Source organism: Capsicum annuum, chromosome 3, assembly GCF_002878395.1.
Source record: "Capsicum annuum cultivar UCD-10X-F1 chromosome 3, UCD10Xv1.1, whole genome shotgun sequence".
In the NCBI taxonomy this organism is placed as follows: Eukaryota; Viridiplantae; Streptophyta; class Magnoliopsida; order Solanales; family Solanaceae; genus Capsicum; species Capsicum annuum.
In genome coordinates, this window is record NC_061113.1 from 62,797,637 (window position 1) to 62,819,129 (window position 21,493).

At 33.3% G+C, this 21,493-nt stretch overlaps 2 protein-coding genes across 2 annotated transcripts; both read right to left on the bottom strand.

The window, feature by feature from the left end:
* Nucleotides 1–914: 914 nt before the first annotated feature.
* On the bottom strand, nt 915–1,820 carry LOC124896663. Its single transcript, XM_047408309.1, has 2 exons — nt 1,388–1,820; nt 915–1,285 (listed from the first exon to the last, which is right to left on the bottom strand). The coding sequence occupies exons 1-2, from the start codon at nt 1,818–1,820 to the stop codon at nt 915–917; spliced, it is 804 nt and encodes a 267-aa protein (XP_047264265.1).
* Nucleotides 1,821–7,912: 6,092 nt separating this feature from the next.
* On the bottom strand, nt 7,913–13,314 carry LOC107863795 (VAN3-binding protein). Its single transcript, XM_016709933.2, has 7 exons — nt 12,845–13,314; nt 12,341–12,478; nt 10,006–10,447; nt 9,195–9,431; nt 9,043–9,092; nt 8,447–8,504; nt 7,913–8,342 (listed from the first exon to the last, which is right to left on the bottom strand). The coding sequence occupies exons 1-7, from the start codon at nt 13,199–13,201 to the stop codon at nt 8,128–8,130; spliced, it is 1,497 nt and encodes a 498-aa protein (XP_016565419.1). The 5' UTR covers nt 13,202–13,314; the 3' UTR covers nt 7,913–8,127.
* Between the last annotated feature and the right edge of the window lie 8,179 nt (nt 13,315–21,493).

Here is a 21,493-nt window from a genome sequence, read left to right on the forward strand (position 1 = left end):
CAAGTGGTTCTCTTGTGTCCGGATCTCTTGCACAGTGAACACTTGTTCCTCCTCTTCGACTTGAAAGTCTCACCCACGCCTTTAACACATTTTATTTTCTTTCTTCCGAGCTTGGTAACCACAGGAGGTGGAATAATGTTCACGTCTAGCAATTCTTATGGCACGCGTCATTCGAACTCCAAAGGGACAACATTAATTGATTTTGAATACGCAAGGAGGTACTCTTCCATTTTATACATGGGCGAAAAGTAATCATAAACTTTCAAACCATAATTATCACCGTGCTTCAATCACAAAGCGACCATCGCGTGATCACATGGTATTTTGACCAGCTTAAACTTCCTGCAAGAACACGACCTTTCCAATAGGTCGACTTTGGTACAGTCACTACCGAACACTGTGAATTGCCTTTCGTTCTCGCTTAAGTTCTCCACATAGAAGGGGTCGCTCTAGCTCATATTGTCCCTTAAGATCTTTTCAGCGGCGGGCACAAATTTGTTATCCTTATATTTGAGGACATAGGTATGCCTTTTCCTGAATATATCACCAAACGTCTTAGCAATCCAATTGAATAAGAATGCTACGGGGTACTCCCTTCCGACAATCAACATAGAGTTCACTGACTCAGTAATATTTATGGTCATTACGTCAAACCTGTTGTTAGGGAAATATGCCTTGCTCTATTTCTCAAAACCAAGATTATGCTCGAGGAAAAAGGCTACCTCGGGACAATAGTTCTTGAATTCCATAAAATGGTCGCTAAACTGCTCGGGAGAATATGCCTTTGCCACATTGAAGAACAGATAGATGTGTTCTCCGCAGTAGCGATTTACCCGAAGATTTTTACCTAGGTACCTCATGCAGTACCCGTGATGAGCATGGTTATAAGCCTTTGCGATGTCATTGGCGATGCTCTAGTGCTTATTAGAGATAAAGCATAAATCTGGTCCATCGATCACAATAGACTTCAGCTTCTCAAAGAAGAATGTCCAAGATGCATCGTTCTCCTTGTCAACGACACAAAAGGCAATGGGATAAATATGGTTCTCCGTATCTTGTGCAACCGTGCTTAGCAGCACGCCCTCATACTTGCCGTATAAATGAGTGTTATCGACCGCAATAACCTTTCTCATGTGGGAGAATTCCCTAATGCAAGGGCCTAACGCTAAAAAGTAGTACATAAACCTACAATCGACCTTGTTCACCATGATAGAATAGGTAGTGCCAACATTAAGAGCGTCGATCATGTACGAAAAAGCCGGCAGGCAGGAATACTCGTGCTCCACTGTCCCTCAAACCATTTCTTTGGCAATCACACCCCCCAACTAACATTTCTAATAGGTTGGTCTACTTCTCAAGTTCTTGAAAATGATCCTCCGAATCTCACTAGTGTTCGGACCCTTTCCTTCGCGATACATATTCACACAGAGCGGTACAATGACTTTAGATGTGATTTTTCTATGGCTGCGCGTGGCGTATTCGATGCCACAATTATGATCTCCAACGTATTTATAGATGACGAATCTGTCTGTGCATTCATACTTCTTCACCCGCAATATCCACGCGCAACTAGGACAAACGCATTTCACCTTGAGAAATTTACCGCAGCTCTTCAACGTAGTATAATCAAAAGAATTTCTCACAACTGCTACATCCAACAACAATTTCAGTTCTTTTTTATTGCTAAATATTTGATTTAGCTGAAAATTAGCTCCGTCGGAGAAGGTATGGTTGGTTTGTGCTCCCAATCCACACTCTTCTCCTACTTCTTCAGAGAAAATTGAATCTTTCAATTCCATTGAATGATCTTCCGAATCCATTGGATGAGCATCCAATCTCTCATCTTCAAGTGAATCATGTTTGTCGATTGTCGGCTATGGTGGCGGTATTATCGGAAACCCCAGGACGACATTTATCCTCAATAATGGCCTAGAGCCATCGGTAGTGACATCTAACATGTATAACGACAAATGCCGATCATTATTTATGAACGTGGAATGTATTTTACCCCACCCATTCATTACATAGCTAATCACAACGCTCTTTGGCTCGCAATCTAATTCTCCGCTCTCAATTACGCTTCGAACCATGTTGTCTTACGATCCATTACGACGCAGTGGGATGGGCACTGTCTCCTTTCTAGATGATTTCCATTTCTAATAGTTGGGAGCCTCCTCCCACGCACCCATATAATTACCACCCACAACAATTACCTCAACTACTGCCATAATAGACCACACAAATCAATAATAGATTAAGGTATCGGTCTATAGCTGGTCGATGACTGGTCGATTACTGATATAAAAACGTTCGTACAAAGATGCGAATGAACTAATTTTGGATATAATCGATGCTCTCTTAGCTCTGGGATGGACAAATGTGTGTGTAGGACTTCTAAACTACTGAAATATATCTAATGACAAGGTATCGAGCAGATTTGAAAAGCTTTCCAAGATAGTAGAAATGGTGAAAAATATATTTTTTATATTTTTTTTCTAAAAGGATGGAACAACAATGGAGGCAATGATCAAGAATGGATATTTTCAGTTGTGATGGACAACTTTTCGTCGGAAAGTGGCCAAAATAAAAAATTATTGGTGAAAAAGAGAGCTCCTATTGGTAGTTTCTTGGACAATTTTCTAAACTAAAATAGGAAATATGAAAAAATGGTGGAAAATATTAAATGGATGAGGCGGGGGACTAAAGTGTAAAGTTTAAAACTTGTGTGGTAGGTTTGTATGTAAGAAGTGATGATGTCATTTTAGTGTCTAAACACCTAATTTTTCAAGACTTGTGTCTAAATGTCAAAAATAAGTTTTAAAAATGTCTATTTTACAAACTACTCCACAAACATAGAACAATTCCTAGCCTCTTTAGAATCTCTATATATACTTGCCTATCTTTTCTCTAATGATCATTTGTATTTGATACACTAAAAACTCAACATGTGAAATCGTACCATCATGCATCTCTTTGTATTTCTGGCTTGCTACATAAAATATAGCATTGCACCATAATACTTAGCAACAACTATTTAAATGTGTAATAACACTTATTATGCACAGATTTAAATATTTTATTTATTTTATTTAGAAATTATGTTCATACAGAAATTTATGAATTATCAAGATTGTTCTTATTTACTGTGCAAAATTAAAGCACAAGTTAGTAAAAATAAAAAAGCAAATTGCAGACCTACAATTGTATCAAGTATACAAGTGAAAAAAACATGAATATGATAATATTAATTTGCAAATCAATTTATATTCACTATATTAATTGTCTCAAATTTATTGCGTTTAGTTTAATATTAATATTAATCTCAATAAAAATATAAATTTAAATATTGAAGCAAATAAATTGAATATGATTTTATAAATAAGATACGATAATCATATTATAACCGCGCATGGCAGGAACTATACTCGTACTATCATATCATAAGAGAAGTTGGAACATGACATGGTATGCAATATGCTAGTGCCTATAGTATCACAGAATTCAAGATTTTAATTTAATGAGTTCAACTTTTGAATTTTAATATCAAATTTATTTTAAAACTAAAATTATGGATTCAATCTAATAATTGTTAGAGATTTTAATAGTAGGTTTTACTTACATATAAATCTATTCAAAAGTTATAGTTAACTAGTAAAATTATCTACGCTTCGCGCGGTTATTTAAAAGTATTAGTGAACCTATTAAAAAATTATCTTATAATATATTTACCATTTGAGAAGTTAAGTAAATTCTTTTAGAGTTTTACAACTACAGTGTTTAAAAGCATTTGTTAAGCAAGCTGTTAAGAATTAAATTCACCTTATTTTTGTGCATGTTGTAATCTCTCTCTCTCTATATATAAAGAGACTTAGAGGCATGCTGATGTGGCATGCCTCAATGATTTATTTTTTTTTAAAAAAAATGTGAAAGCAAAGTTCAAATATGTAGATGGAGGAAAAATGTATAGATAGTATGAATGGCTTATACCCAAAAGAATACCAAAGTACAATATTTGATAACTTCTTGATCTCTAGAGGGCTAAGCTAATCAAAGAAAAAACCTCACTATAACAATAAAAAGAAACTATCGATGTCTAAGGAAGTCAAAGCCCAACAACCTTTGGTAAAGATCTTGTACCCCATGGTGTAGAAGGCTGAAAATATGCCTTGCGTCAGTGCAACATGAACTATTGCCATTAACTTCGTACTCATCATTTCTTCATTGGAACTAATAGAACTGGAGTCGGACTTAAGTTGACAAATGGGGAGTATTTTCCCAAAACATTTAGGGTCTTCACTCGTTGCATCTCCTTTCCTGTATTGAGTAGAGAAAAGGGATGTTTCATTGAACTGTTCTTGTGTTGGTTGTATTTTTCTGTACTTAACAAATCTGGAAAAAGTTTAAAACTAACAACAATGAATGGACATGATTGATGTGAATAAAGAACCTGCAAGTAAGTAAATTTCAAGGCTTAAAGCCTCACTCTTGACTCATTTGAAGCCAGGGGTTATTATGTAAAGTTTGAAACCTTATTGTAGTTCGACTTCCTAAGTACTTGTCTCTAGACTCCCATTCTGTGTGTTTTAATTAAAACACCTCCTAAGCAGTGTCGGAGTTAATATTTTCACTAAGTGGGTGTAAAATATGAAGAATAAAACACATGAAGAAGTCAAAGGAATTTCAACATCTACATAAACATGAGAAGTCAAACAAATGCTTTTCATGATGGAATCTACATTTATAATAACATGTCGTGGTAAAATGCCATGCACTGGAGAGTGTTGGGTGCTTGATTCAAGTAGAGACAGAGTTAGACTTAGTGTACAAGTAATGGGTTCATCATAATCCAAAGCTGAATCTATAGGATTAAGCACCTAATATTCCATCATTTGTGTTTTTTGGTCAATTATTTTCATTGCAAACTAATAGATAAACAACAGGTTGTAACTAAATTCATTGCGTTCATTTAGCAATAAGTGCCTTAATTTTTGCTTAGTTGAATTTGGTTAAGTGGAATTCATGGAAATGGATGATTATCTATGCTGGGCATCGTTACTTGAATTTTCTTTGGATTGCTGCCTTATTGTAATTGAGTGTATTGCATTTTTGAATTATGCCAGAAGTGAACTTAGTTGTAAGTTAGATAAATTCGAGAAGGAAGTGTCCTTCAAAATTTTACCTGTGCTGGATTTGTAGGAATGCTTTTACATATATATATTTCAAATGGTGAGATAAAACCAAATCCAACTATTTACAGGGAGTAAGGTAGGATACCAGTGCCTGATCGCCTAGGTTTTTGAATTTTGTTTTTTTCTTTTAATGAAAAAAACTCTAGATTCATTTGCTAAAAGATAAAATGCTCCAGAAAAAGTTAGTAGCTAACAATTTTCTAATAAAAAAATGCTTCAGAAGGTTTTTAACATAGAGCCAACTTTGAGAACTTATGGAACCACTTTTATTGTTATTTCTCCCAAATTTATAACCTTCTTCACAGATGAACAGTAGGGCAATAAAAAAGGTGATTAATGCTTTCTTCTCTTTAAATTTTTTAGATAAATACTGTATCTCCATTTAAGTTTATCCTTGTTTAGCACCAAAAAGCATGCCAAGGTTGAATCTGATACCTGATGCTTTCATCCGACAGTTCACTCCTCCTTTTATTCCTTTCTTTATTTGTTCTTGTTTGAATGTATGAGGTAAATTTCAAATCCTGAACCCATAAAGTTCAAATCCTGATCTCTAAACTGAGAAATGATTTTCTTCTTTAAACTTAAGAAGATACTTATGTCTAAAACAGATGTATCAAATCAAGCTCACTCCAAGCTACTAAATAACCTTACCAAACGTCTCTTAGGGGTCATTTTGTTGCAGAATAAGTCTATGAATACATGGAATAAGCTCAGCACTTGATTTTTTGAAAGTTACACCAATAATTTTCTATGTCCATTTAACACACACAAAAATTCAGTTCTACTTTCATTTGCTAGTCGAAAATAAAGAATGTAATGTAAGAATTTTATTACATGACAAAAGGAGCAGCGATGAGTTAGACCATACCCGCTACACTGCTGACAAAATCTTTGCTCAACCCATTAACAATGACTATAACAGTTTTTGAGTGTTCATTACATACTTTGTGTCTCTTATGATAGTCTTTTGAGGAGCTCAGGTCCTTGTTACAACCATGAACCTGATAGACAGGAAACACGAAATGAAAATTTATAGTCCGTAGTTTTTTTTCCTGGAGTGATAGATTGACTGAAGACAAACTCGAAACACTAAGTCAAATCAAGTTCTTATTTGGGCGGTTTTATTCGTGGATGATCTGAGGATGGTTGATAATAAAAGTGAGATTTATGCGGTCTGCTTCAACAAAATAAACAACTAACTGGAGAACAATCACACAGATATTAATACATCAATAGACATGCCATTCAGCGCAGAAAATACAATATAGGAATGACAACAACATGCATTGGCAAGAAAGAAAGTGACCTTATCAAGTAATTGTGTTGTGGTATGAAGTGACAGACATATACATCAAGTTCGTCATATACGTCTAGCAAGTATTGATTAGCATCTTGACCGAAAAGATCTTTGAGTACACGAAAAAAATAACACCAAATACATACACAGAAAGAGAAACAAAGAAAATCAGAGAGAAGTTTCAGTCCGTGGTATTGCTTATTGTTGGTTATGTTGCTTACTCCGGAGCTACATAACCATAGGTTCCAACAACTCGTGTTGCAGAGGATTCTCCATCATTAGTTGTCTCCATAAATTTTGACAAACCAAAATCCGAAATCTGTCGCAAAACAAAAAATAACAGTCAGCAAGGAGAAAGAAATCGAACACCAAAATAGTTATAACCTTCAAAGAGCTCTAATCGATCCCGTGATCCAAAAACTCGTGTTGTAGAGGATTCTCCATTATCTCCATAACTTTTGAAAAACCAAAATCCGAAACCAGTCGCAAAACAAACGCAGTAAAAATTTGGGTTTGAAAAATACAACCAGCAAGGAGAAAGAAATTGGACACCAAAACAGTTACAACCTTCGCTCTAAAAGAGCTCTAACCTATCCTGTTCAGTAGCACAAAAATCATCTTTTAGGCATAGATTGACTCAACGACACATCAAATCAATCAAAATTCAGCCATTTCACTAAAATTGGACAAATTAACAACCATACAAACAGAAAAAAACTGTAAATTATACCTGCAGAAACATAATCAAGTCCAATTCCAATACTATTAAGCGCCTGTTAAACAAAAGCAGAGATCTTAGTCGTATCACCGTAAGCGAAAATCAAAACAGGTACACAATAATTCATATTCACAAGCGCAGAGCTCGCTATTGCATGAGGATCAAATTCGCTAGGTATTTGATAATTTTCTACATCCCACCATATCGAAATCCTCGCCGCTGAGTACAACGCCTTCGCCACACCCGATGGTTGTATCGCTCCTCCTCCTCCGTTCCCGTTTCTACCTGCAACGCCTATTTCTGGTGAAGATAAAGCACGAATGGTGCACGATAGCAAACTTCGATCAGTAAAATTTTATCTTTTAAATTATTTTTATGTTTGTCTATAGATTAATTTCTCCTAAAAGGTGTAATTAAGAAAAGTTGTAAGTAGGGGAAAAGGCTGAAGATGAAGGGCTTTTGTCGGTTAATGATGCTAATGATGAAGGATAATTAATGAATTTATTAATTAAAAAAATAGATGGCAATGAATTAAAAGTGAAAAAAATAACTCAAAAAATTAGAAGAAAAAAATAAATATGTTTGCTGATCATTGAGGTATGTCACATTATCATGCCTCTAAATCTCTTTTATATATATATATAGGTTGACAACCAAAAGGCTACATCAGCCGACAACACCTGCTCTATACATTAATGGAGTAAATGATTTGTGACGGGAATTACAACTTAATTTCTTCGAGGTCTAATCATAGAGAATATAATACATGCATAATGAAGTTTTAGAGTTGTTTTTCACAAGCTAAGCACATCAAAACTTTTATACAATATTCTACCTTCATAGAACTAATTAATCTAGTACTGGCTCACAAACTAGCTAGCTAGTACTAATTAACACATTAGTGTACTACTAATAGTAATTATTTAGTGTTGAAATCTCTTCTTTCTTTCAGCCACCATAGAAAGAAGTCTTGAAACACCTTGAGTCCACATCTCATATTCTCTTTGGTTTTTGCATTCGAACTCAACTACACCACGTATCTCTGTCTTCAATCCAAAATACCTACGTTTTTCTCCATCCTCAAATAAATGCCTTCCTGGCCATGCTGGTACATTCTTGTAAACTTCTAGTACTACATCTGTATGCATCCACAACATACATTATTTTTTGGTCATGTCCAAATTGAGTAGTATTTTATATACGGATGACATATATCAAATTATGAAATTAGCTAGGGCGTACTTTTCTTCTTCTTGGTGATGGTTTTCCCCACATGTTTGCTTTTCATCTTCAGCATCACCTGTGAAATAGGGAAACACAAAATGGTAAGGACATCAATTAATTCAAAAACTTCATTAACTTTCTATGCCATAAATAATTTTAAATTTTATGCACTGCTGATCATATAAATAATATATTTACATAATCATGTCACTTATAACAAAGTAATTACAGATAAATCAGTCTCTATTATACGCATTAAGTGATAACCTAGTAAAACTGTTGATGGACCTGCTGATCACATAAAACTACAATGATGGTACTTGCAAAACTAAAATAAAAGTACATTATCAGTGAATATGGACGACAGAGTAAAGGGAGCTAAGAACTTCAGTTGAATCCCCTTCTCAGAAAATTGTAATGCACAAATGGTGCAAAAAGAAAAACTGTTTTTTTTATAAACAATTGAATTCCCTTGACATAAGGAAATATTCCATTGTAGTGGTAAAAGGAATTCAAAAATTATTTTTGTCACAAGTTCAAATTGTAAAATACAACATTGGTACTTTGAACCCATATTTGAACAGTAAAATCATTGAGTCTCGGGGGGTGCTTACCTCTCCACTTCGATGAAGATAGACAGAGACAATTTTCCAGTGAAGATCACCTGAAACCAAAAAATAAGACAGTTGCATGTAGTTAAAAATTGGACATAAAATGTTGTGCGCATTCAATTAGTAGCAGAGAGGAGGGGATCTGTGTAATTTACCATTACGCGTTCTCTTGAGAAGCTCGCGACCCCGAGCCAGCAATTCTTGATTACAAACGCCCAAAAAGTTCTCTTCAATGTCAAGTCCCTCGCAGTAATTATTGCCATTGTTGCTGTGGTTTTGGTCACTGTTTCGACCTGTGCCTCCGCTAATTCCCTTTTCTATTGGAATTACTGCTGCTATGTTCCATACTTCCTTCAGTGCTCTTGCCTTTAATGTTGCTGCCCCTCGCAATGCTGAAAGAAAATGAACATGCATGTTACTACTATCTCAAGTCCCAAATATTAGTCAGTCTTATCAAATTAAATTTGTTTCAAAATATATATGACACTCAAGAAAACAAGTCATCATTTACTAGGACTAGCTAGTACCTCTTGAAAGAAGAGAATTTCTTCTTCTTTAAAAAAGAGGTTCTGACAGAAACAACATCAATGTGTACAACACATAATGTGTGCGAAAAGTGTCTATAGTCATATAGGTAACTCAATGGTACTAGCCCTTGTTCAAAGGTGAAAATGAAAGTATCGACAAGTTTAGAGTTTCCTCATGTATTTGGCCTTTTCTCTTATCTTTAGTGTTTCAATTAGTTAGAAGTATATTAATCGAGCGAGACAATGGACCAGAGGAAGTACATGAGACACTACCATGAATCATGATCCATGTGTTATATCAATTAAATCCATCCAACTTTTAAATGCTTTAATTAGAAGTCAAATTGGCTCTGTATTGTCAAGTTGCATTTGTTAAAATTGTAAATTAACCAGTGAGATTATGGTAACTATGTTTCATATGAAGTGTTTTATTAGTCACCTGTAGCAGCAGCAGCAGTGAGAGTTGATATATCCCCATGAGAACGAACATTGACAGCAGAGCTAATTGCTGACATGAGATGGTCACGGTCCGCTCCCATTGCTTCAGCAGCCTCCACACACTGCGCCGCGATCAGCATTGCTGCTGAAGCGACAGCAGCGTCAGTCCTCGCCATTTGCTCATCTTTGCCCGTGGATGATGCTGATGCGGTGGCTGCAGCAATTGCGGCCACTGAAGCAGCAACTCCTGCTACTGAAATGACAGCATGGAGTTGCGCGTTCTGGGCCCTACTCTCCTCTTTCTTTTTCTCTCTCCTTTCCTTTAACCACCTCCCTACTGTCTTACCACCAGGGGTGTTGGGTGCTAGCCCAACAGCTGATCCACTGTATCCGCTCCTCACATTTGTGAATAATGGTTGCAGAGTACTGTTTGCTTTCAAGTACTGCACCCCATAAGAGAGTGTGAAATATCAGTATCATATACAACTAAAGCATCAACAACATACGCAGTGAAATTCCATAAGTAGAGTCTAGGAGAGTAGAGTGTACGCAGACCTTATCGCTACCTCGTGGAGTTAGAAACGCCGCTTCCCAAAGACAAATATCAGTGGCAGATGTAAGATTAAATTAACTGAACTCAACATTTTTGATACAAAGTATAGATTTGTGAAAATATTAAAATGTGTAACGGTCAATATGTAAGAAGGTAAAACTTATGTAGTTATAATGTTATATGTATCAAGTGGTTTCATTAGACGAACAGGTACATGACATGTGTTGATACATACACTTTTATCACTTAACCATAGTTAATTAATGCATATTTTCACTCCATTAAGTCATATTACAGTGAGTTATCCAAATCTTGAATATGACTCCGATGAAGGTGACTACAGCATGTAAATAACATGAAAATGTACAACTTTAAAGCAGATGCGTAAGATTTAACTTTTACATAAGAGAGGAAACATGTTGATGGGAAACTAAAACAAGCCAGCCCAGAATACTGAAATTGGTAAGTGGCAGTTTGCCAGAATTCTGAAATGGGGAAGCAATGACAATGTGATAAAAATTGACAGGAGAGAGCATCAATTTTCCACTTACACACTCCAGTAGTACTCTTTTTCCAAAAGTTTCTCGGACAAATCTCAATCAATTTTGAATCTTACTTGTAGTATATTTTTGCTAAGCTAATTAAGACACAGAAAAAATTAATTGGCCTCTTTTACACGTAACATCTTCACGTGCTACATATAATAACAAGGTATTCCATATGATTGATCTTATAGATTAGGTTCTGTTGCTACGAAATTGAATAAACCGGAGTGTGCCAATCTAAAATTAAAAGGCTTTTACCAAATCATGGTTATTAACATTGTTGTTGTTTTAATTTAACGTCTTAGTACTACTTATTTCCCTTGAATTTCAAGAGGGATGTAAATGCTACCGAGTTTATAACATTTACCTAAAAGATAAGTATAGGTATTAAGAATAATAAAGAACTTGTTATACTAAGTTAGATTACACATGAAAATTATTTCTCTTACATACATGCTATATAAGTTAAATTCATTTTTAAATTCTAGCCAGCCCCACAAGTAAATAAGTTTCTTGGACATAGGTTGAACGCCAATACGGCCCCCCTGCCTTTTTCTGTAAAAGTTTGATTTTACTTTTTCATTTTTTTTTTCTTTTTGGTTCTTAACTTTGTTGATCTCGTATAAAACCAAAGTTAACTTCTTTTCCTTTTTCCTTTTCCTTTTTCTTTTTTGGTATTTATTTCGTAAACCAAGTCAAAAGGTATCTCTGATTAGACGGCAAAAGCAACCTTGTAATTTGTAAAGCAAGAAAAAGTACATTGGGTTTTCTTACTATACTTTTCTTGTGAACAACACTAAACAAAATTCTTCGTAAATGGGTCCTATCGAACCTCCTACTTTCAATCAAATACTCAATCAACAACCATCATCATTAACTAATAACAATATTTATCATAATAAGACATACTTTTTTCGTTCTTAATTAATTATCATCCTTATTAAAAATAACATTTTCTTAATATTTGTCATTTCATAAAATCAAAGCATAATTAAACTTTTTACATTTATCCTTAGTCATAAATATGAAGAGATATCAATATAATGCATAAAAAAAATGTATTAAATAGAGAGGAGTAATTAACAAGAATAATTTAGCCAATTTAGCTTGCAGTTAATATTTTTTTTTTAAAAGGGAATGCAAATAAAAATGGTGACAGTTATTTAGAAACCGTGGAGTAAAACTAAGATGTTAAAGAAATTAATCTTAATTAATAACAAGAGAAATTAATTAATTACCTTAACAACATCTTCAAACTCTTCAGAAGGAGAGACGGGAGGACTATCAGTTTCTTCAGTCAGAGAACCATTTAGAGGTCCACTACTATGAGACAGTCTTCCTGATGTTAATGGTGATATCTCCTGCCCATTATGCATCTAAAATTTTTCCAAAAAACAGTAAAAAGAAAATGTCAAAAATATTAGTACTACTCTATTGTTCCATGAATCCCTTGTAATATAGCCAAACCAAAAAAAAAATAAAAAAATTTCCTCTTTTAAAATTTTCCAACAACTACGACTCAATTCCTAGTAATTTGGACCAATTATATGATTATTCATATTGCTCCACTTATACATGAGCCATACCCCCTCTCTATAAAAGTCATTCTCCATAAAAATATTTGATTATAATTTTGGAGTGATTTTTCATGTTGTGTTATACATTATTTGTTCTCTATGACAATATTTTGTTATAGCAACTAAAAAACCGGGGATTACAAAAAAAAATTGTTAAGTACTTACGGATTGAGACATGATGCGTTCAAGGACAAGTTGAGAAGTAGCAGAGGAAGCAAAAGAGAATGTATTTCCAGCAAGCTTATTAGCAGAATCTTCTTCCTCAACAGAGACCATGTTCTCTGGTATAGTAACAACAACAGTACTACTACCACTACTGTTTGTGTTTGCATTATTATTAGCAGAGGAGTTATTATTTGTCTTAGGAAGAAGTGAAGGAGATGTTGAAGAAGCAGAAGAGGAAGTTAAGGCTTTGCATACTTGCAAAGCAGAGGCACTCCATGATCTTGACAAGAATTCCATTGGTGCTTTTGGACTTTCTGGCAGATTCACCAAGTTTTTCTCTGACCATCTATTCTCCATGATGTGCAAAAAACACTCACTAATTGAGGCAAGTTTCTTTTGTGTAGTAGGAGAGTGTCTAGTGTGTGAATTGCTTTTGAAACAATACTGCTTGGGTCTTGTTAATTTTAGCTTTGGAGGTCTTTTTATACTAAAAACTTGACTCGTCTATGTTGTCCTGTTTTGTACACATCAGATTGAGAAAAGTCTATATTAATTACTAATTAGTAATAACTTGTTAAAACAGGTTGATTGTTAAGTCATTTTCATAATAATCTTACTTGTATGCATTGACGTAATGTTATACTATCACAGTAGGTAAAAACTGTTTGAGTTGGAAATCGAAAGGCGTCATGCGAGCTTAAAGTTTGCAAACTATAGAAAATCATAATTCAGATAATAAAGAAAAACATTTATATCTATTTATCTATAATCTATAACCTATATATCTATATATCTATATAATATATTAAAAATGTGAAGACCCTTAGAAAATTGATATGAACTTTTTGCCGATCATTAAAAAAATTTGTAATAGAAAAAATTATTTTTTCACTTATTTTTCTCCAATTATTATATTTTTAGTTTTTTATCGTAAAATTATTATGACTTTACTATAATTAATAATCATAATTAAAGCAATTCTCTTTTATTTTTCTATTGGGATACACAAAATTTCATTCCTATTGAATCATGGGCTCTATAAAAAATTGATCTCCAAGGATTAGAGATCACACGACAAAGGAGAGTCCTAATAGACCATGAGTTGTGAGTCTATATATATGCCTATTATTTTTATTTTTCTAAAAATAAGCTTCAATAGGGTTCTATAGTTATTGTACATAGTATTTGCAACAATGTTTCTTTTGAAAGTATATAATTCTGTTAACCTTTATTTATAATTTTTTATTATATTTTACATCGTTTATTTTATTGCATGTTAACATTAGTATTGTTGATGATACTAATAAATCGTCCTTTTTTGTTCGTAAGCGGCGTTTGTTGTTGAGTTTCTAACGTAATTTTTTTGTTTAATTTTCAGGTTCAGATTTTCTTTTCTATTACGTTGGTTATATTTATCAAGAACAACAAAACATCTTCTTATATTTGTAAGTAACTTTCGTTATTGAATCTCCAACATAATTTTGTGATTTTTAGATTTTAGGACTTTTTTTATTACCTTAGGTTTGTTTATCATTATTTTTATTATGAGTGTTTATATATTATATCCGCTACATCATACTAATTATGGAAATTAGATATATAGTCATATTTATTTGTTCAGTTATTAAAGTCTTAAAAGTTAACTGCTTCAATGGACACATTAAGAATTCGTTTTCTTGGTTAGGCAAAATATTAAATTTGCTTAGATTAGGTGAATGTTTGATTCAAAAGTACAAAAATATGTGTGTTTTTACCTTTTTCCCTTAAAGTATATATCATTAATTATTTTGTTAATATTTATATTAATTACACCTTACTATTTTGTTAGATTTGAGTCCTTATTTTTGCAAGATTTGATATGGCAAATTTGTGAATGAACTAAATACTAATTGTCTTATTATTCCCAACTTGTTTTAAAAGTGTCTCAAAATTTCAATAGATATGTATATCTATTGAAGAGTTATGTATCACATCTCTACATTAGTGACGGAAGACTAGAGAAAAAGGATAATAATGCACAAAATTGATTAAATTATTTTTATATATAATTTTATTAATTAATGCGAGACACACGTGCAAAGCACATACACTGTGCTAGTAATACTAAAAACTTATTATTGATATGGTTTGACTAATTGACCTATATATTAAAAACTAAATAAAAAAACATAAAAATTATTTGAGAGAAAATCTCCCTTTAAATCTGACTCAGGACTACATTGTGAATGCTATTGCATTATGAATTGAGAAGAGAAATATTCCATTTATAGAACTACAAAACCCTTTCCTCTAATAAGAAAGAATAAACCTAATAGGGAAGAAATCTTTTCCTATTAAAAAACCTTTTTTCTATGAATAAAGTTATTTTAATTATGGTAGAAAATCAGGTAAAGTAGAAAATTCAGGACAAATTCTAACAAAAATAAAGATAAAATAAAAGTAATCATTAGATTTTCTAAATTTGTTTATTTTAAAAAGTATATTTTTCGGGATAAATGCTTCTCGAAAGTATCTTGGAGAGTCGTTATTTATGTTTGGCTAATCAAGTTGAAATTGCACATATTAGAGCTGTAATATCTCGTTCTGAACCTTGACCTGGAGGAGAATTGCACTCAATGTCATAATTTACCCCAAGAAACCAGTTATCATGACATATATGTGAGACATCCGCAGAAAATATGAAATAAATTCATATCATAAAAAGTAAAGCTTTTTAAAAGAGATTTCATTCATAAAAGCTTTCATTGAGTAAATCCAAAGATATCCCAAACAGGAAAGTTTCTCGCTGTTTATATAAACGAACGTCTAGACTCGTGTATCTGTCTATAAACCCTCTAACATAATATGAATAAAAAAATTTATTGGGACAAGGCCTCGATATAGCAGTAAGCTTAAAAAAAGATGAAAAGACGAGCAAGTAAGGCTTACCAAATAGATAAAGCGCAGAACCTAACATGGAGCTCGGTCATTTTGAATATTTAAACCTGCGTAGTAAATGCAATGCCTAGAACAAAAGAGACGTATGTATATGTGGAATAGTACTTGTATATAAATTACATGAATAATATACAAGAAATATATGAGAGATGAAAGGACAAACTACAAAAAGAGAAAATCATGGTACGGAATAAAAAAGGATTCAATCACTAGGTTGACCAACGTTTTTGACTTTTAACACAAGTTAATTTATCTTAAGAGAACCTTAGTTTAACCGATATAATCACCATATGAGCACATGAAGTCCGGCCTCAATCAGATCGATTAAGTCATCTCATACCTTGTTTGGTGCATGATCGAGACAGACATAACATAGGCTAGCATTTGGATCTATATTATATCTACAAGGGTATAACATAGAGGTATTGCCAAAAAGTTCAGAACAATCCTTATCTTACATTGGTATATGGAGTTTTGAGCGTTATGATAGGACTACGCCTTCCCAATTAACAATAATATTCCATGCCCATTTACATAGTAACTTCAAGGGCTTATAAATCATAGTTATTGTTCATAACTGTGTTCATTATATCGTAAGGTTATAAAGTCCATCTTTTAAGGAAAAACGTAGGTCATTGTTCATTGCATCGTCGTGTAAGTCATAGCATAAATAATAAAGCTTTAAATTTTAAAGAAAATCATGGAATTGGTACATCTGAAGAAAATCATAAATCATATTTTTGTGAAAAAACTGTAAAATTCATGAAAGGAGGTAATATATAATGAGCATATAAGAATTCATAAAACTTTATGGTATTCATAGGAAATCTACATGAACAAGCATATCATTTTCGTAGCTATCCTAATTATCTCATAGAGGAGAATTCATTAAATTTGTAAAGAAACATAATATGGGAAGAAAAATGGAGTTCCCACACGAGAGATGGCTTACATACCTTAATCGTTCCCAAATAGTAGATAAAAGTTTGTGTTCTGACGATGAACACTTAAAATTCTACATTGGGGTCTTTGAGAAGGATTTCTACCAAAATCCTATGATCACATAGTAGAATAATATTAATAATATGCATATGGATATTAGAAATAATTGAAAACGTTTAAAATTATGTGGAAGAAACTCACATTGTGGTTGAGAGGTGTTGAAAGGAGAGAATAATTGTGCTAGGGCTCAGAAAAATCGAAGAATAAGTGAAAGTTTAAAAAACTCAAACTAGGTTCTATTTATTGTAATAATCCTGGTAGTAATTTTTGGAATTACATGTATTTTGACAATTTATCCTTCTCAATAGTTGCTTCATGGTATTTGTGAGTTGGAGAGTGGGCAGAACAGTTCACGAGATGTTTGGTTGGGTTTTATGCAAGTTTTTATTTTTGAAAGGTTCTTAAGTTAGTAGGATTGATTATGGTCAATATTTGATGTTTTAATCATCATATGTGAATTTTGTAACTCTCATTAACTTCTGAATATCATTTTTTGATTAATAGCATCGTTGGAACGGGGTTTGAGGTATTTCGATGAGTTTTTAGCGTTTGATTGGAAAGTTGATAAGGTATGGACTAAAGTTGGGTTTCAATCAAAATTTGATGTTAACAACCTTTGTTGGTAGTTTTGGTAGTGTTATTGAGTTTGAAATATCAAATTTAGTCTTGTAGAATAGTTAGTTTATTCTCATGGGGTTCATAATGAATCCTCTTTCTTAATTTCTCTTTATTATCAGTGCAACTACTTTTTGTTCTTCATATTTGCAAGCCTATCTTTGCGTTCGTATGGGAGGTTTTATTCTGACTTTTGTGATCATAATAAAGGGCTTACATTCGTGAAGGTTTACGTTTGGGTCGTCAATTATTTTTCACGATTGCGATCAGACTATCGAGGCTAAGGAAGCATTTCTTGATTTTAAGGAGGTTTTAGAATTAAGGATCGTGATTGCGTTCCTATGGTGGTGACTTGACTTGATTGTTATTGGATGAGGCTCACAGTTTGAGATGTTGTATTCTTCTAGGAGCACCAAGGTGTATATCAAGACTTGAAGTAGCACTATTCTTCGTGTGAGATGAAGAAAAACCTTGTATAATTCTTGGAAAAGTATTTAAATTGTCAAAAAGTGAATTGTGAGCATCAGAGATCAACGGTATGATTTTGAGGAAGTCCATACTTGAGTGAAAGTAGAAGTGTATTTCTATGGACTTTATGGTTGGTTTACCTCAATCTTGTCACGATCCGAGATTACCCCCTAGTCGTAACACGAAGCTTAGAGTCACTCCCGGCATGACACTAAGAACATTGTATAAAACTGAATAACATTGTGCGGAAGCTAAAGTCTAAATGATATATAATAAATCAACCAATAATAATATCTGTATTTAAAATACAAAGATGAACATTTAACTATATATTTGAAAGCCTCTAATAAGATGAGTTGTTGGGATAAGCCCCCAGCTAACTCTAACTGTCTGAAACTTAAATGAAATAAAATGAAATACTGATACTACTCCTTGAGTGATGAAGACTCACCAAAGTATTAATACTAATGTAATTGGAGATCATACTACACACGATCTAGATGCTGAATGCCAGAACCTATATTATAAGATAATATTGTGCAGAAAAAGTATGCAATTAGTACTTTGAATGTATTAAGTACGTGAGGTGGGAAATAATTGATATAAGCTAAACATGATGCATGTGGCATGATTAACTGATGCAAAACCAAGTAATAAATCTGTGTTGTATGATAAGTTGAATAACAGAATACAAGGTCATACAAGTATTTAAATCTTAACTATGGATTATGGACTGTGGGATTTACTGATAACCGACATACCCTAAACTAATTTAATCAAGGTCCTTAGTTGAAGGGTCTAAGTAAATTTTCGGAAAAACTTTAAGTGCATGTCGGTGACTTAAGCCTAAACTAAAAATAAGATAGTTGCCTATTTACAAGTCCCTGATAACGGCGCCAAAAACTTATTGCACCCAAGCGCTCACACAAGTGTACGTGGTCTCATAGTAAAATGATCTTTTACAAGCCAAGTATCGATCCCACAGAGACTTGTGTTTACAACTATCCAATTCTAGTTCACTATTATGATTAAATTGGTGCAAAAGTAACCAAAAGAGTTTGAGAGTTAAAACTAAATGAACCTTAAACAATATGGTAAATTAATGATCTTGGACAATTAATGGAGAGAAATCCAGGTTAAGGCTCTAAAACAATCATACTATGCTATTGAAATTCATTGGTTATGTTACTTATCTTGGTTGTTGATTCACGGGGCTGATATTATGAATATGCTATTTCGATCCTCTAATCACCTATCTAACTTAGGCCTACAACTACATCGTTAAACGGAGATGTGAGAACTAAGTTAAATGCATTCATATTTCATCCCGTAAGTGAACCAAATAAGGCACGTAGGTATATTTCTATCCTAAACGTAAATTATAACTTCATTATGTAGAATATTTCAATCCTATTCTATGTACTCTACCTTCTATCCTCTTGTTCCTTCTTTCGGGCTCACAAAATGACAATGGTTGTATTCTAAGGGTAGATGTCCTTAAAATAGTAAAAAAAAAAAAAGGATAAATAAACAACCAAACATGATAAATAATCAAAACTAAATCAATTCATAACAAGAGTAATCATGTTCTTGGCCTTAACCATAGAAAAGGGGTGTTTAGTCGCTCATGGATATAACCATAATCGCAATGATAAAATACATGTTAAAATCCATAAAAAAACCAAAGTAATGAAATAAGAACCCTAATTAAAGTATTCTCCAGACTCCCTAAAATTTTCAAGGTCGTCCAAGGTGTGTAACATAATGTTTAAGGGTCCTATTTATAGGAGGACATAGGCTGCCGATTTGAACTTATAAACGTGCCACGAACCTTATTATGGTGAATAGGGTCCGTTTCATGCCAATATATTGGTGAAACACTGGAATTGGTCATTTAGTATGCTCCCAAGGGTGTGGCCCATACCCTAACACGGTAGCTAAGGTCTGTGGCACGCCAATGACCCCAAAACGTTCATTTTTTGTCAAGTCTTATCTCGTGCTTTTGTCCATCCATTCCAAGCCTTGTGGTGATGTTTTCACTTGATTTAAAGCTTGTGTATTATCCATATATCATCATGAAAAAATCTCCAAGCATCCTATAGAATCAAACACCACGACTTAGAGTTCAAAACCACACACAATCCAAGCGATTAACTAGAAACTTAAGCTAAGAATACTAGTTTTGTCCCTTTGATCTTTAACTTAGTTTTGACTCTTGTCTTGTTTCAATTGAACCTTAAACATTATAAAAAAATTATTACACACATAATTACACAATTATATCTTATGAACTCATTACGCACACTAGAATCCATCGAGATTAACTAGAACAACACATAGCTCTAGCTAGTAACACTAGTTTTCTTGTCTAAACTCTAAGTGACCGAATTGATTCAAAACTTGTTTGAAATACACCTTAATCATTGTAATAAAGTAGTATTTTAACATTTAGATAATCAATTATACAAAGATTTACTCATTAAGCACACAAGAAGTCCTCAAAACAAGGCTAAACAAGCATAGATAATGACTCTTAGGTGCATAAATCCACCTAAGATCACCCGTTCTTCACTACTTTGGTATTTTGAGGATCAAATTGAATGCCTTCATAATAAATTATTATGACTAAGAAATGATACCGATTTCAACCATAACTCATACTTGCTGAACTTAGCAAATAACTTGCCATCTTTAAGAGTCTGCAAAATGATCCTTGAATGGTCTACATGATCATCTTCACTATCGAAATCAATGAGGATGTCGTCGATGAAGACTATAATGAACATGCCCAATTACTACTTGGACACTGTGTTCATCAGTCTATAAAAGTCGCAGGAGCATTTATTAGTCCAAAACATATAAAAATAAATTCAAAATGACTATATTGAGTTGTGAAGTCTGTCTTTAAAACGTCACATTATCTAACTCTTAATCGATGATAGCCTAATCTAAAGTCAATCTTAGAGAAGAAATTAGCACCATGAAGTTGGTTGAACAAGTCATCAATCCTGAGAATAGGTTACTTATTATTGATTGTGACCTTGTTCAACTGATCATAGTCCATGCACATTCTGAGAGAATTATTTTTTGTACGCACAAAGAGAACTAAAGTGCCCTATGGAGATATATTGGGTCTGATAAAACCCTTGTCTAAAAGGTCTTTCAATCATTTTCTTAATTTTTTAAGCTCGATTGGAGCCATTCTATATGGTGGAATCTAAATAGGTTGGGTATTTGAGGGGTAATCTATTCCGAAGTCAATTTCTCATTTGGGAGTAACTCCAAGCAGATCCTTAGGAAATACTTCAGAAATCTCATTTACCACTAAAACTGAGTAAAAAGTTGGGGTTTTAGACTTTTAATCCTTAACCTAAACAAAATAATAGATGCACCCTTTGGAAATCATTTTTCTAGCCTTAAGGTACGAGATGAATCGACCTCTAGGTGCTAAGGTACTATTTTTCCACTCTAAAATGGGTTCATTTGGAAACTTAAACTAGACTACTCTCTTTCTACAATAAATAGAGGCATAGCAACAGGACATCCAATCCATGATAAGAATGATATTAAAATCTGTCATGTCTAACTCTATAAGATCAACTGATGTGACTTTTTGAGAAACCATGA